General features: G+C 31.8%; 2 protein-coding genes across 10 annotated transcripts; one reads left to right on the top strand and one right to left on the bottom strand.

The window, feature by feature from the left end:
- Positions 1-4,871: 4,871 nt before the first annotated feature.
- Positions 4,872-13,959, bottom strand: LOC111282913 (uncharacterized). 9 transcript variants are annotated; one of them, XM_089760821.1, is made up of 12 exons: positions 13,618-13,698; positions 13,376-13,504; positions 13,222-13,254; positions 11,432-11,509; positions 10,843-11,319; positions 10,143-10,278; positions 9,789-9,951; positions 9,237-9,365; positions 8,699-8,893; positions 7,909-8,031; positions 7,669-7,776; positions 7,067-7,509 (listed from the first exon to the last, which is right to left on the bottom strand). In XM_089760821.1, exons 2-12 carry the CDS (start codon positions 13,392-13,394, stop codon positions 7,348-7,350), a joined length of 1,623 nt encoding a protein of 540 aa, XP_089616947.1. In that variant the 5' UTR covers positions 13,395-13,504; positions 13,618-13,698; the 3' UTR covers positions 7,067-7,347. The 9 variants fall into 9 exon arrangements, with proteins under 9 accessions (XP_089616946.1, XP_089616947.1, XP_089616949.1 ...); XM_089760823.1 differs by lacking the exon at positions 13,222-13,254; XM_089760825.1 differs by lacking the exon at positions 13,618-13,698 and having other exon boundaries at positions 10,843-11,221; positions 13,361-13,504.
- LOC111282912 (uncharacterized) lies at positions 5,007-7,198 on the top strand. The gene has a single exon (XM_022871200.2). The coding sequence runs from the start codon at positions 5,105-5,107 to the stop codon at positions 7,037-7,039; it is 1,935 nt and encodes a 644-aa protein (XP_022726935.1). The 5' UTR covers positions 5,007-5,104; the 3' UTR covers positions 7,040-7,198.
- Positions 13,960-14,670: the final 711 nt, after the last annotated feature.

Here is a 14,670-nt window from a genome sequence, read left to right as displayed (position 1 = left end):
GGGAGAGGGTGACTGGTTTGCTCAACTCACTCAAATAGCAATAAAGATGTTAAGAGGTAAAGCCAGCTTTGGGAATATAGATCAAGATTAACAAACAAGCCCTACATCATCTGTAACTTTAAAATCTATATCTTCAGTCGTATCCCATGGAAGTAATCAGACTTCCGCCATTAACATTTGCTCTACCCATATGATAAAGCAACTAACTTGCCATTGGAAAATTTTCCACACTGCCATAAAATAAAATATAGTAGGTTTTAAAATTCTTGTTCCAACTTTATATATATATATATATATATATATATATATGTATGTATGAATGTTTTCTTTTACGTAGGAATGCGCACTCTGTTTCGTAAATTGTCAACCAGCCTAATGGAACTTGAGCTTCTAGATTCCAGCAATTATAAATTGTTAATAGGCCTAACGGAAATGGAACCTTTTCTTCTATCGGGGATTGGTTGTTTATCCACGAGCCAAGTTATTATTTTCTATTCGTTTTTTTTATTATTATTATTAACATTATAAATTAACAAATCAAATAATCATACAAAATAAATGCCTTTTTTATCTTAAGAATCATTAATCCTATACCTATAAAAGAGTGGCTTGATGTTTCGTGTAAATTATTTGAAATGTAAGAGTAAAATAATTTTTTATGGTGAAAGAAAATATCTATGGTCTCACAAGTTTTATTGATCATTTAATACTTAAGAATTAAATATAAAAATAGCTCATGTATTATATATTTTTTATCAATTTGTATCTCAAAAAATAAAATTATCAATTTAGTATTCCAACTTTCATTCTATATCTATTTTAGTACTTGAGACTAATGTCACCAATCAACTTGTTAACTTAGCATGAACATCCAATAAAATATTTATATGTATAAAAAAAATCTAGTTAGCACCATATTATCAATTGTCACATAAGTATTAAAAGAAAAATTTACAAAAATTCAAAAAATTTAAAAAATTTAAAAAATATAAATATTTTAAAAAATTTTTAAAATGAAAATTTTTTAAAAAATTATAAAAACTTAGAAAAATCAAAATTTTAATAAAAAATCCAAAACATTCAATATATTTTGAAATTTTAAAAAAAATACAAAAACTTAAAAAATTAAAAAAAAAATCTTTTTTTTTTTTGAAAAAATCTAAAAACTTTTTAAAAAATTTAAAAATTTTAAAAAAAAATTTTTTTAATCATACAATTTTAATTTTTTATATATTTTATGAATTATTTTAGATTTGTTGGATTTTTTATTCCATTTTTAATTTTTTAAAATATTTCATTTTTTTTGAAATTTTTTAAATTTTCAAAATGTTATAAAATTTTTAAGAACCTTTTTTAATATAAATTTTTAGATTTTTTTCTATTTTCCAACTTTTTTCAATCAAATTTTAGATTTTTTTTAATTTCAAATTTTGCCAAGTTTTTGTGAATCCTTTTTTAATTTGAGGAAATTTTTTTTATTTTTTTTTAATTTTAAGAAAATTTTGAAAATTTTGGATTTTTATTAAAATTTTGAGATTTTAAAAAATTTTTAAGTTTTCATAATTTTTTAATTTTATAATTTCTAAAAATATCTCATATATTTTTTAATTTTTTTATTATGGCACTAACTAAACTTTTTTTATACGTATTAACATCTTATTGGATGTTCATGTCACATCAACAAGTGAAATAACGACATTAATCTGAAGTACCAAAGTGATGACGAAATGAAAATTTGAATAATAAACTGATAATTTTATTTTTGTAGGTATCAAATTAACAAAAATATATAATATAAGAACTATTTTTATATTTAACCCAATACTTAATTTCGTAGAGAATAGAAAAAAGATACGGTGTGCCCTTTCCCTTCCTCCATTCTCTATTTTTTTTTCTTATTTTATTTTTAATTTAATCTTGTTTTTTGTTTTTTTATTTTTTAATTAGATAAATTTTGTAAAAAAATCAACAACAATAAAAATGATAAAATAATTCATATTTGATTGATTTTGATTTATACAAATTCAACATAAGTGCTTTTTTAAAAAACTCAAGATTGGATCAAGGGTTTTTTTATTATTATTATTGGGATTAGGTTGGAGATGGATTTAAGAGTTTTGCCTCATCTCTAGTGTCCAAGTGACACTTCCCTACTTTTTTTTTTTCATTTTCTTTGTTTTTTTTTAAGTGTTTGCTTTTTTTTTTTTAATTTTTTGACTATCTAAATTAATAAAAAAATTATTTTTGATTAAGATTTAAAAAAGATAACATATAACTAATTTGATACCAATTTTGAGAGTTGTGGATATGTTAAAATCTTTTTTTTTATGTAACTAATTTTCGAACTTAATTATATTGATATAGATCAGATACCTTGTTTAAGTTTAATATAATTTTAAAAATAATAGATTCATATAGATAATCAATAACATCTAGATAAAAAATATTAGTGACATCTTCATATATTTTTATTTAATGGACATGTTCTCGGATCTGAACAGTACACTCGATCATCCGAGTACTTCTTTAAAAGAAAAAAAAAAAAACTCTTTTTCCTTTTCATCAAACTACAGTCAGCCTTTTTTAACATATGCAAGAGGGTAGATGAATTGAAGTGGGAAAAGTTCTACTATTTGTCTCCAAATACACATAATCCCTGGATGGAGTAGTCTTAGTATTATTTCCTCAAAGAAACCTAAAATTTTAATATATTTTATTTTAAATTATATTTTAAAACAAAAATTAAATAAAAATTTTATTTTTATTAATTAAATAATATTTTGATCGAGCTAATATTGAATTTGAAAAACTTTATCTAAAATCCAATCTAATTTTGATCAAATTTATCAGATTGAATGATAGCTCGAATCTTGAACAAATCTATATATAAATAGTGGATCTCTGTATTTTTTGTAATTAGATAATTATAAATAACAACAAAAAAATTTTTATTTTGATTTCTCGTTATGGTTTGATTGTACTTTATGTTAATTGCCATCTTATCATAACCCTCTTTGTTTTATCCGAGCTTGGGATCGGTGGTGCGGTAACACGCAAGTAAAGTTTAATTAGATAATTATAAAATTAAAAGAAAATTATAAGTAATATACTCTTAAATTTTATTTATTTTTTATTTTATATCATATATAAGTTGATATGATAATTTAAAATATAATATTATAATATGACACAAAAATAATATAAATAAAAGATACTAATATAATATTGTTTTAAAATTTTAATAAAAAAACCGTTTGAATCTCTCTAATTCATAGTATAATAGTATTTAAATTTTAACAACCACAATCAGATTTTTATCTTAAGGTGTTATAAGTAGTAGCATGGAAGAGTCAAAGCATCTTTTTTCTTTTATTTGAGGACTTTACTTTACTGTCTAGACGAAGTCAGACAGCTTATAATTACAAATCACCGATTTTGAACTTAAAAAATAAATGACTTAGATGGAGTTTTGAAACGAAATAATTGAATTGACTGTTGCTAGCATTCCTCCAGTAACTATTTAGTTATCGATATCTTCTGCAAAGAACAGACTTCACAAATTCCAAGTTTGAGTCTGAACGTTGTCCTTTTGCTCGTTTCAATCTGCGTATTCTTCTAGCTTTCCTGCTTTGTACAATTCCCCTTTCCCCTTTTGATCGACCGTTATGTAACATTAGCATGAAGAATAGCATTTTGTTTTTTCCTGGTGGTAAAAAAAAAAAATGGAAAATCAACTTGTCATGTGGCCAATGGATGATGGACAGGAATGCCCTGTCTGTCTTTGTTTAATTTCTGTCATAATTTCTTACAACAACCAATGGAATTACGATAAACTAGAGAGGAATGGATCCGCATCTATTTAACTCCTGTTACTACGAACTTTTCGGATCTACTGTATTTATATATTTATTATATATATAAATATAATAATTTATGTATTTATATCATATAAAAATTAATAATTTATATATTTATATAATATTTTATATAAAAATTATATATCATAATTTATATTGATATAAAATATATAAAATATTTTTTTAATTTTTATTAAATTTATATATAATTTTTATTAAAATTTTAACTCATATCATTTTTTGTATTTTTTTCTATCATTTTCCTGTCATGATATAGTACATTTTCCAGAGATAGTCTTTTAAGTACAATTTCGTCTCCAATCTAACTATCAAAAATTGTTTCTTGAACTGGGAATCAGTAAGGCATGGCATTTCTAGCTCCTGTATCATTTAGATACATAGAGGCTAAATTTGTCTTGCGAGTTCAAATATCCTTTTAATATTTATAAATCTTATTCACCTGCTTAATTGCTTTAAAAAAATTGAAGTTCAAGATCCTTGAAATTCCAAACTGTAGAAAGAGGTCTTTCCTGGGAATGCATAAACAAGCGCAGGAACCTTTGATGTCTCCCAATAGAAGTTTTTCGAAGTAAAGAGGACCACCCAGTAATCTAGGAACATGGAAGTTGTCATAACTCAAACGTGCTTCCAATGAAGAACAATCTAAGAAGGACGGAAGGTACCAACAATTTCCAAACTGCCACTATTACCACAAAAAATCATTTCACCATGTGATGATGACCTTTGCATCAAGTATTTGGTGAACTGGATGTCAGTGGATATATTCTGGGAGTGTAAATAGAAAGCTTAGTTTGCAGCTGCCTGCTACAACGACAGTTCAGATTCTTAAGAAATATCTTTTTGATATTTTGAAAATAAAGAACAGAACAAAGTTTTTTTTAATCATTTGAAAACTAATTGAGTATTAAATTTCTGTCATTTATCAGAATAGTTTATTTAGCAAATCTTTAAGCACTGTTGACTCCTTTAACTTTAAACAAGGACATCATGATCTAGACACATGCTTTTTAGCATAACGAACTGTCCTGAAAAAGAGAGGACAAAAGAAAATACAAAATCAATGTCCTGGACCAACTCTGGTTTTCTCATGTTTGTTGCCTACTTTCCCGTTAATTCACAACCAATTCACTTTCCTTTCCTGTTCAATCACACTGATAATAGTGAGAAAAAACCAGTGATAGTTAGCATATTCTAGCTAGACCAAGAGAATCAGTTGTCCAGACAAAATGGGTTGTCAAATGCTATGGCATCTCCTAGTATTGACTATTATGACAACAGCATCGGGGAGAAAGAGAAGCATTCTTGAAGGATGCGACCCTGGTGACCTGAAAGGACTCACCAGTTTCAGGGGTGGAATCCACTGGGACACTTCAGGTCGGCTAGCAAAGTGGGTTGGTCATAGTTGTTGCGAATGGGAAGGTGTTTCGTGCAACAACGAAACTGGTCGAGTAACGGAAATTCGTCTTCCAGGATTCATTTCCACGGATGACTTCGTCTTTCAATCTCAGATGGAAGGTTGGCTGTCCCCATCAATCACGCTCCTCACCTCTCTGGAAGTCCTTGATCTTGGAGGACTCGTAGGCCTTTCTGGAAGAATTCCACCAATAATTGGTCATCTCCAGAACCTCAGAAAGCTCTATCTTTATGGAAACAAGCTAAGAGGGTCAGTACCAGAAAGCATTGGTAAACTTCTAAAACTTGAAGAACTTCACCTGCATGAGAATAAATTATCAGGGTTTCTTCCTTCTAGCCTTGGTGGTCTTAAAAATCTTAATGCTTTACTTCTACATTCAAATAGATTTACCGGTAGCATTCCTGATTCATTCACGAACTTGACAAATCTCATGCATTTGGATCTTCATTGCAATTCCCTGAGTGGTCATATACCAAGAAATATTGGTGAGTTGCATCTTTTGAAAGAGATTGATCTTTCAGAAAATTTTTTGAGCGGGAGGATTCCAGATTCAGTAAACAATCTGACATCCATTTCAGTCATGTACTTGGATACTAATCATCTTGAGGGAGAGATACCATTTCCATCAAATTTCGGTCAAATGGCTTCTCTTGGATTTTTAAGGCTGCAAAACAACCACCTAAGTGGAAGAATTCCACCTAATTTCAGATATCTGGTCTCCCTCCAAAGGGTTTCTCTAGCAAATAACAAGCTTGAGGGATCAATTCCTCCTGGTTTGGGTAATCTAGAAGCTTTGACAGAGTTATATCTTAGCGGGAACAAGTTATCTGGACAAATACCAATGTCAATGGGTTTACTCTCTCATCTCATACTCTTGAGCATTTCTCATAATTTAATTCATGGACCATTGCCTGATGAAATGTCTGCCCTCAAAAATTTGCAAACACTGGATCTCTCATTCAACCTTTTAAATCTAACCTCCATTCCAACATGGCTAGCAGAAATGCCATCTCTTTCCCGAATGTATTTGGCAGGTTGTGGAATCAAAGGCCAAATACCTGACTTCTTGCGATCAACTCCAAGTCCAATACAGGAACTGGACTTATCTGTTAATCGTCTCACTGGTGTCATACCAACATGGATCGGAAGACTCACTCAACTCTATTCCTTAAATCTTTCAAGGAACTACCTCATCTCAAATATTCCAGATTCAGTTGCAGAGTTCCAGGAGTTAGGAGTGCTAGATCTCCACTCAAACAAGATAACAGGCTCCCTGGATCAAGTTTTCAAGATAGGAAACAGCTTTCCGGATGGTTCACTGACATATATCGACTTATCTGATAACAGCTGCACTAGTGGAATTGAGCAAATTGGTGTAGGAACACAGCAAAGAATCAAGTATCTTAATTTATCACATAATTTGCTCGAGGGTCAATTACCAACTTCGGTGGGGGAATTGAAGGCAATGCAGAGTTTGGATCTGAGCTACAATAAGTTGGGTTTCAGCTTGGTAAACGCCATAGCAAACCTTAGCCTTTTAGAGACACTGAAGCTACAGAGAAACCATTTTACTGGTAAGATACCAGTTGAGTTTTTGAACCTCAAAAACCTGAAGGACTTAGATTTATCAGACAATCTTTTGGTGGGGGAAATTCCTGCTGGAGAACCTCTTAGCGGCTTTCCTCAGAGTTGTTTCAGTGGAAACAAAGGTTTATGTGGGAAGCCCCTTTCTCCCTGCAAGTCTTGAAATAGTTTTTCCATCTCAAACAGAAAATTCAGCAATCATGGAAGACATGTAATGGCTTCCCCCAAATGTTCTATTATTTACAAACGTTTATGTCTACACATGCTTCTGATCTGTAAATATTGATGCTACAATCAATAGATTTTACATTGTGTTTCACATGAAGTTAAAACGCAGAACTTGAACCCCTTAAAATGAAAATAATACTTCTAAAAATCTTCCATCATGGGACTAGAAAGATAAAAGGATCTCAAGGGCGTACTTTTGGTCTCTTTTCTTTCCTTTCTGTTTTTTTTTTTTTTTAAATAAATTCATGACCATATCTCTCTGTTAGTACAAATTATTTGTGCATATCTCATCACGATTATTGCCATCCTAGCTGACACGTTTTGACCAAAAACCTCTTGAATTGCATTTGTTACCAAACACATTGAGCAGCAACGGCAGCAGTGACTGTAAGCTCTAAATGTCACCTGAGTAGGGAGATAAGAAGATGAAGAAGTCCACTTATCTCTGGCTAGAGGCTATTGAGCTCAGAAATTCTAGTACCAACAAGGAAAGCAATGAAATTTCTCTGAAATTAGCCTTCTATTAAATAATAGCTATAAGCATTACAACATTTCAGCACTTACATCAAAGGATTCTTGAACTAAGCCCAGTTGGTGGTAATTCATATAGTCAATGCCACTTAACCGTATACAACATAAGATCTGCTCTGGCAACTCTTCAGGTTTATTACCCTGTTTTAGAAGGCAAACATCAGGTGTAAGTAAATGATATTATAAAGCCAGTCCACTATCCCAAAAATCCAACAACCTTGTTTGGAGGGAGAGGGATCATTGAGAAAGTTGGCAGGAGGGATTGAAACTTGCCTGAATTGTGAGGCCAACGTCTAAGATGCAGAGCTTTAGCCTATCTAGGAATGTATCAAAACCTTTCCTAGAGATGTAACTGAATCTGTGCATATCTATATCAATCTCAAAATAATTTTCTCCCTGCAAAATTTACTGGAGTCACTTGTGAGCCTAAGAAGGAAATCATAATAAAACAATGTATTTTTACATTTCCAGTGCTACTCAAACTAGCTTCCAATGGCAGGTCATTTGATATTAGTAGCTAGAAATTTATTTTACAGTGCAGTAGTTATAACCTCTTAGGCCAATCGACAATTAACCCTTCCGCTTCCCACTTTTATTAATATACTTTGACTTGTGGGGGTGGGCTGGGGGTTGTTAAGAGATGGTTGAGAGATACACTTGATGGTGCCGCCCAACCATTTGACCAGAAAGGAAAAGAGACAAGTTAGTTTGAAACACAAAGGGGGCATGCAGAGACATGGTTGAATAATTTCAGAAGCTATGTGAACAGAGCACTCTCGCTCAATGTTAATGGGGATTCCAAACAGTCAATCCAATATCACATGTTATCAACCTGGGAATACAAATAAAATGCTTATTGCTGGTATTGATGATCTTGAGCTGTAACGTATCAGATGGCTTAGATGGAGATGCCACAGCTATCTGTCAGCACTAGCCACAAAATCACAGATAGTAAATTGTATTTATGAATGAATATATTATTAGTTGCATCCTAACTTCATATAACCTATATTTGGAATAATGCAACATACTTTCATAAGAAAACAATAAATTACAGACTTACAAAGTAGAACTCATGCTGTGGACGTGAAAGAAACGGCTTTTCGTTATATGCCTGCATAAGCTTCCTCTCTGCTGCACTCATATGAAGATCTTTCACATTTGCAACACGGCCTAATATTTTCAACCTTTCTCGAAATGGGACAATTGTATCTACAGGGAATCCTTTAACCTTTTCAACTTCATCATTGATTAACCTCTGCTTTAAAAAGAAATATAGATTCAATAAAGTAAACTTGGCAGTAGATCAGATAATGAGGTGGGGAATGAATACATGAAAAGATCACTTAAATATAAAAACATAAAGGAGCAGAGACAATAAGACAAATGCTTCAAATAACTAAGTGGCATTGGCAAATTGAAATTGGTAAAAGCTAAAATCTTATGGCATGATAATGAAGGTAGTAATCGAAACATTATGACTGGATACTATTATTGCATCTCTACTAGGATTAGGTTGTAGCAGTATAGCCACCTAAGAAAATATGTTGACAATTAGAAAGGAAAATATTACATTTAAATTTACTAACTATTCATCTTACCCTGATGTTTTCTTGAAAGTTAGGTGGCAGCTCCTTCATGTAAATTTCGGAAAGCTTAAAGTACAGAACAAAACTCATCCCTTCCCCATCAGTTTCACTCTGAAAAAGTGCAGCAGGATACAAGGGAATCTGCATAGTCACTAAAGGTTAGCATTAAACTCTATGGAAAAAGAAGTTCTATAAATGCTTAAGATTTTTTTTTTTTTTTTCATGTGGGATGGAGAGTCCACCTCATGAAAAAACAAGATTTATAATGTTAAATCAAACAAGCAACAATGCAAATATTATAGAAGAAAAAAATATTGACACGGCAAACTTAGCACCATTTTAGAAGGAGATGGGAGAGGAAAAAAAGTTGAGGAAGGCTCAAGAATCAAAATGATTTTGTCATGTGATGGAAGTCATTAGTCGCACTAAGAAGTGACTAAAGTGATCGTTGAGGGCATAGGGAGGACAAGAAGAACCATTACACTGCACTTCCATCCCAAGGAAAATAGAACAAAAAGCAACAAACGCTTATCCATTCACAAAGAGCAATTGTACAAAAAATACCTGAACATTTACAACAAGGATAGATGGTAGTTTCCAAGAATGGCTAATAACAGGGAGTTCAACAAATCTAGCTATGTGATCTATTTTTCGTGGAGATAAGAATACATCAACGCCAAAAGGATAATATGCAGCATGGTTAGGTGCAAAATCCTTCTTCTTATCCCTGTCAATTAAAACAAGTAGTTACCTAGCTAAGTGAGAAAGAGTCTTGGTAATAAGAGATCCATGTGAGGTCTAAATATAAAAACTTAAAAAAGTCTCAAACATTCTATTACTTCATAAAATCAATAATTTTCCATAAAAATAATATTCACATATATGTTAAAGTAAGGAATCATGGACAGTTTTACATACCTAGAATAATTTTCTGCTCGAACCTTGAAAGTACCAGGTTCAATATGAGACCAATAATCAAACATTTTCTTTTCTATACGGCAAAATGGTACTTGAGACCCTGCTTTTGGTCTCTGAAGAAGCATCTTTGACGAAACTGAGTTTAGAAAAAAAAATAATAAATTAAAAAAATTCTAAAAGAAAAACTCCTGTCCTTTTTTTTTTTTTTTAAATTCTTATGCAACATTGCTGCTTTAAAAAAGACTCCAATTGTTAACATGCATTAATTAGTAAATAGCCATCACAGAAGCAGACTGCTTTTGCTTCTGTATCCACGAAACCGAGTTAAGAAAGAAAATTAATAAATTAAAAAAAATTCTAACAGAAAAACTCCTGTTCTTTTTTTTTTTTTTTAAATTCTTATGCAACATTGCTGCTTTAAAAAAGACTCCAATTGTTAACATGCATTAATTAGTAAATAGCCATCACAGAAGCAGACTGCTTTTGCTTCTGTATCCATGTATTCCAGTTTTAGATGATTCCATGAGAAAAATATTGTAATATCTTTACTCAAATCAGAAGAGATAAATCTAATCAGAGCTGATACGTCATTGAAACTCATCCCAGCTTCACAGAAAACCACTTCACATAGATCCAGCAGTCCCATAATAAGACAGTTCAACAAATTTATGTTCAATGGATAAGTAGCATAGATACTCACATAGGGCAGCATTGGGATGTCCTTCTCTCAATTTAAATGGAAGTTTTAAGGCAGTCTTTTTCCTTGCACTTGGTGGGCTAGAGCTGAACAATCTTCTCTTTTCAACTGATGGAACAGTAGATGCAAGACAAGGTAAACAATTGCTAGGAAGAATGCCACAGTTATCCAACAATCCGTCCTCTTTTCCAGAAGCTTCATCCACAGAGGAGGCAATATCATCAAGGAACACATGCTGCTTTGCTTCATTTGAGGGCCCATCAGATTTTGGTTGGGGACTAACATCCTCAAAATTCAAGACCTGACTATTTGAATTTCTAGTGACCTCACTAGCAGAGTTTCGTGCAGAATTACCAGTTGATAAATCCTCTGGTTTCTGCATCTGTCCAATGAAAGAAGAATGTTCTCCATAATTAGCATCTCTTAGAGAAGAAATACTGGAGACAAATACACCTTCAAGACCATTTAAAGATAGCATATCTGCACATATGGATGCATGTGTAGTCACTGGTAAATATTTCATATATTCTTCGAGTAAAAAGAAAGTTAGTTTAAATGAGAGATTTCTGAGTAACATCACCAAGTATCATACCCTCCTGAACACTTTCAAACTCCTCATCACAGTCTGAGTCGAATGCTGCAACTGGATCAAACCACAACTCCTCGCTTCCTACCAAGGTGGCATCATAAAAACATCAGCTATTCTGCTATAACTACAATAATAATGTTCTAGCTGAAATACTGTAATAATGCCCATATTTATACATAACTTAATACACTAGCTATTCTGCTGTAACTAAAATAAAAACCATCCTAACTGAAATGCTGTAACAATGCCCATACTTAAACATGACAAAGTAAACAAATAAAATCATAAAACAGGGATAATTATAGTCCCCATATATATAAAAACAGGGTCATTACCCTATCATGATCACATCAAATTAGGGTCCAGGGAGGGTTGATCTAGAGCACACTTTTGGCTCCCATGTCCCAACTTAGCAAATGGCAAATTTTATATAGTAATACATAAAAATGAGAACCAGGAGAAAAAAAAAGGTAAATAGATTGGAAGTAAGTTATATATCCAAAAGGCAGAACTTACTAATATTAAGAATAAAAGATAAAAAGAAAATCTACTGGAAGAAAAAAGATAAATCACAGACAGTGAACAATGAAGAACCACAGTAGTATATGTAACAATTAAAGGAAACATTCTTTTAAATTTTAACTAATTTAACAAGCAATTCAGATACCCAGATGTAATTTTAATACATTTAGATTAATTTACACCGTTGTTCCTAGCTCTTATCAATAAGAAAATCAAGCAAATGTATATCAATATCCATTATGGTTGAACAAGTACGATTCCAAATTGCAAAATTGATGACCTAATATAAAGATAAAGCAGGCACCAAAAAATGCAGATCATATATGCATAGCCATCTTCCAAAGTCTAGAAAACAGGTCTGCTAACATATAAACAAAAAAAAAAAGAAAAAGAGATAGGGTATGATATATTTCTTATGGACAAAACCACAGTGAATGATGCAACATACCATGAGAGAAACAATGGAATGATATAGAATCTGCATTGAAGCAAAGAATTGAAGAAGAGAAGGTGGAGGAGAGGGGAAAATAAATAAATAAATAAATAAAAGGCCTCCAATCTTTAGCTTTTTTCCTTATTCCATGGTCAACAATTCCCATCTTGAACTCCTTGCAGTTTCTACCTCTTCAAGTGAATGTATAGCAGACTATGCATTAAGCCTCTAACACTAATATTTAAATCTTACCTCACAAACTACAATCCATAACACCAATGCTGTTAACTCAACAGATCAATATAAAATACAAATAATAACACTAATTGTCTTGATCAGCCTATAGTTTATCAAAAGGCCTATTATTTACCACTCGCACAAGGGACATAAAAAAAGAATTAGCTCTATCAAATCTCCGTACCAACTTTGGCCATAGAAGAAAACTGTTCAACACTAACTCATTGCTTAGAACAAATTGAAATAATAATCTTAGCAACAACCATTGTAGTCTTGAGACCACCAAAGAGAGCACTGCAACAGCTAGCTCCAACTCAAATCAAACCCCGACCAGTTGATATGTATCTACTACAGATTTAAACCCAATTTGCTCAAACTTAATAGAGAGGCAAATTAAGATCTTTAATGGATCAAACTACTTACTTCTAGAGTCAAGAAAAATTAAAAGTGAAATTTTCTAATTCTGATTTTTTATTGATATCCTTTTAAGCAAGGAAGTAAATTCCACCAGAATTCTAATTCCAAATTTTGGTTACGGTCAAAATTCTCCTTTATCAATTTGCATTCCCTCTGATTATCAACAAACATAAAGAGCAACAACCTGTATCGAAATCCCAGTGTTGGACTATATGCTCTGAAGAAAAAACAGATGCCAATTGATCAGATAAAGAAAGAGTGGGTCCCCACCATTACATTTGTCAACAAAAATTTAACCCACGTAGAAAGAAATAGCTACTAACACATAAGTCTTTAACCTATAATACAGGCATGCATTTCCTGATAACAAAGAAACCAGAATCAGAATCTTAAGTCTTAACCACCCAAAGCCTTCCATGCAACTACCAAAAACAAGCCAGCCTCCGGAACTCATCAAGGAAATTAACCTTATCACATTGCAAAAATGGAAATCCATAAGCACATTGCAAAAACAAAATAGTAAATAAAATAAAAAAAAAAAAACCAACTTTTGACAACACAGAGAGAAGGAGGAAACGACCTTGAAAAGTTGGGTGGATGAAGGAAGAGTGATGGTCAGGTGGAGCAGACCTATCAAGCTTATCGGAGGATGCCTCGGATAGCCGAGAAGGCACTCTTTTCTTGAAGCTTTTCCTCCTTTTACGGTTTTTCTTCTTAGAAGACCTTAACCTTGGGCCAACACAGCCTTCAGGTCTAGACGCACAAGACCCCATCTCTCTTCTTCTCTTTCTTAGCAGATCAATTCACCTGTCTATGGTATCACCATGAAAACAGAAGACAGAGAAAATTTCAGAGAGAGAGAGAGAGAGAGAGCGGAGTTTTTTAGAGAGAAAAGAGAGTTTTCTTTTTAAAATTTTTAATCATTGTTAAATCTCAATCAAAATCTACTCATATACGAAACATTAAGCATTTATCTACTCATTTACGAAACACTAAGCATTTAAGTCTTGTCAAACTAATAATTGGCAAAATTTTAGAATTAAAAATCTCAATTATAATTAAAAATAAAAAAAATAATATTTAATTGGCAAAATTTTATATTAATTTCTAATCCACATTTAACTGTAATTTTTATTATTTAACTCAAATAAAAAAATATTAAATGCTTACAAAAAGACCTTTTTTGATTGATATACATCCTAAATTAATACTAGGTTAGCCCAAAAGAGAGATATACAAACAGTAACAGCAATATGATTATTATTAACGACGGCAAACAAAAACTACCATTTTTTTTTTGGTTGGAGAGTTTTATAATAATATTGAAAGGCAAAATTTTCATTTTGTTTTTGTGGGTTTTTTCAAAGTAAAAAAATAAAATAAAAATTTATATAGAGAGAGAAACGGGGAAAGGAACGGCAGCTGTTGTAGCCTGCGTAAAGGCATCTCCTTATAATTTCAATCTTCTGCTACAATTTTGGTGTAGAACCCCCCGTGAAGGTGGAAACATGATACCACGTGGCAGATTCTGGTTCGGTGAACGTGGGGGAGAAGTCTGGCACAGATAGGAGATTTTGGCGGACCTTTGCTACTTCTTTGGGTTGTTGCTTTCCTTGTTTTTCTTCGTCCGACG

The sequence above is a fragment of the Durio zibethinus genome, chromosome 5 (genome assembly GCF_047325235.1).
Source record: "Durio zibethinus cultivar Kanyao isolate XHJ-2024 chromosome 5, ASM4732523v1, whole genome shotgun sequence".
Classification (NCBI taxonomy): Eukaryota; Viridiplantae; Streptophyta; class Magnoliopsida; order Malvales; family Malvaceae; genus Durio; species Durio zibethinus.
This window is presented reverse-complemented; position numbering and strand designations above follow the sequence as displayed.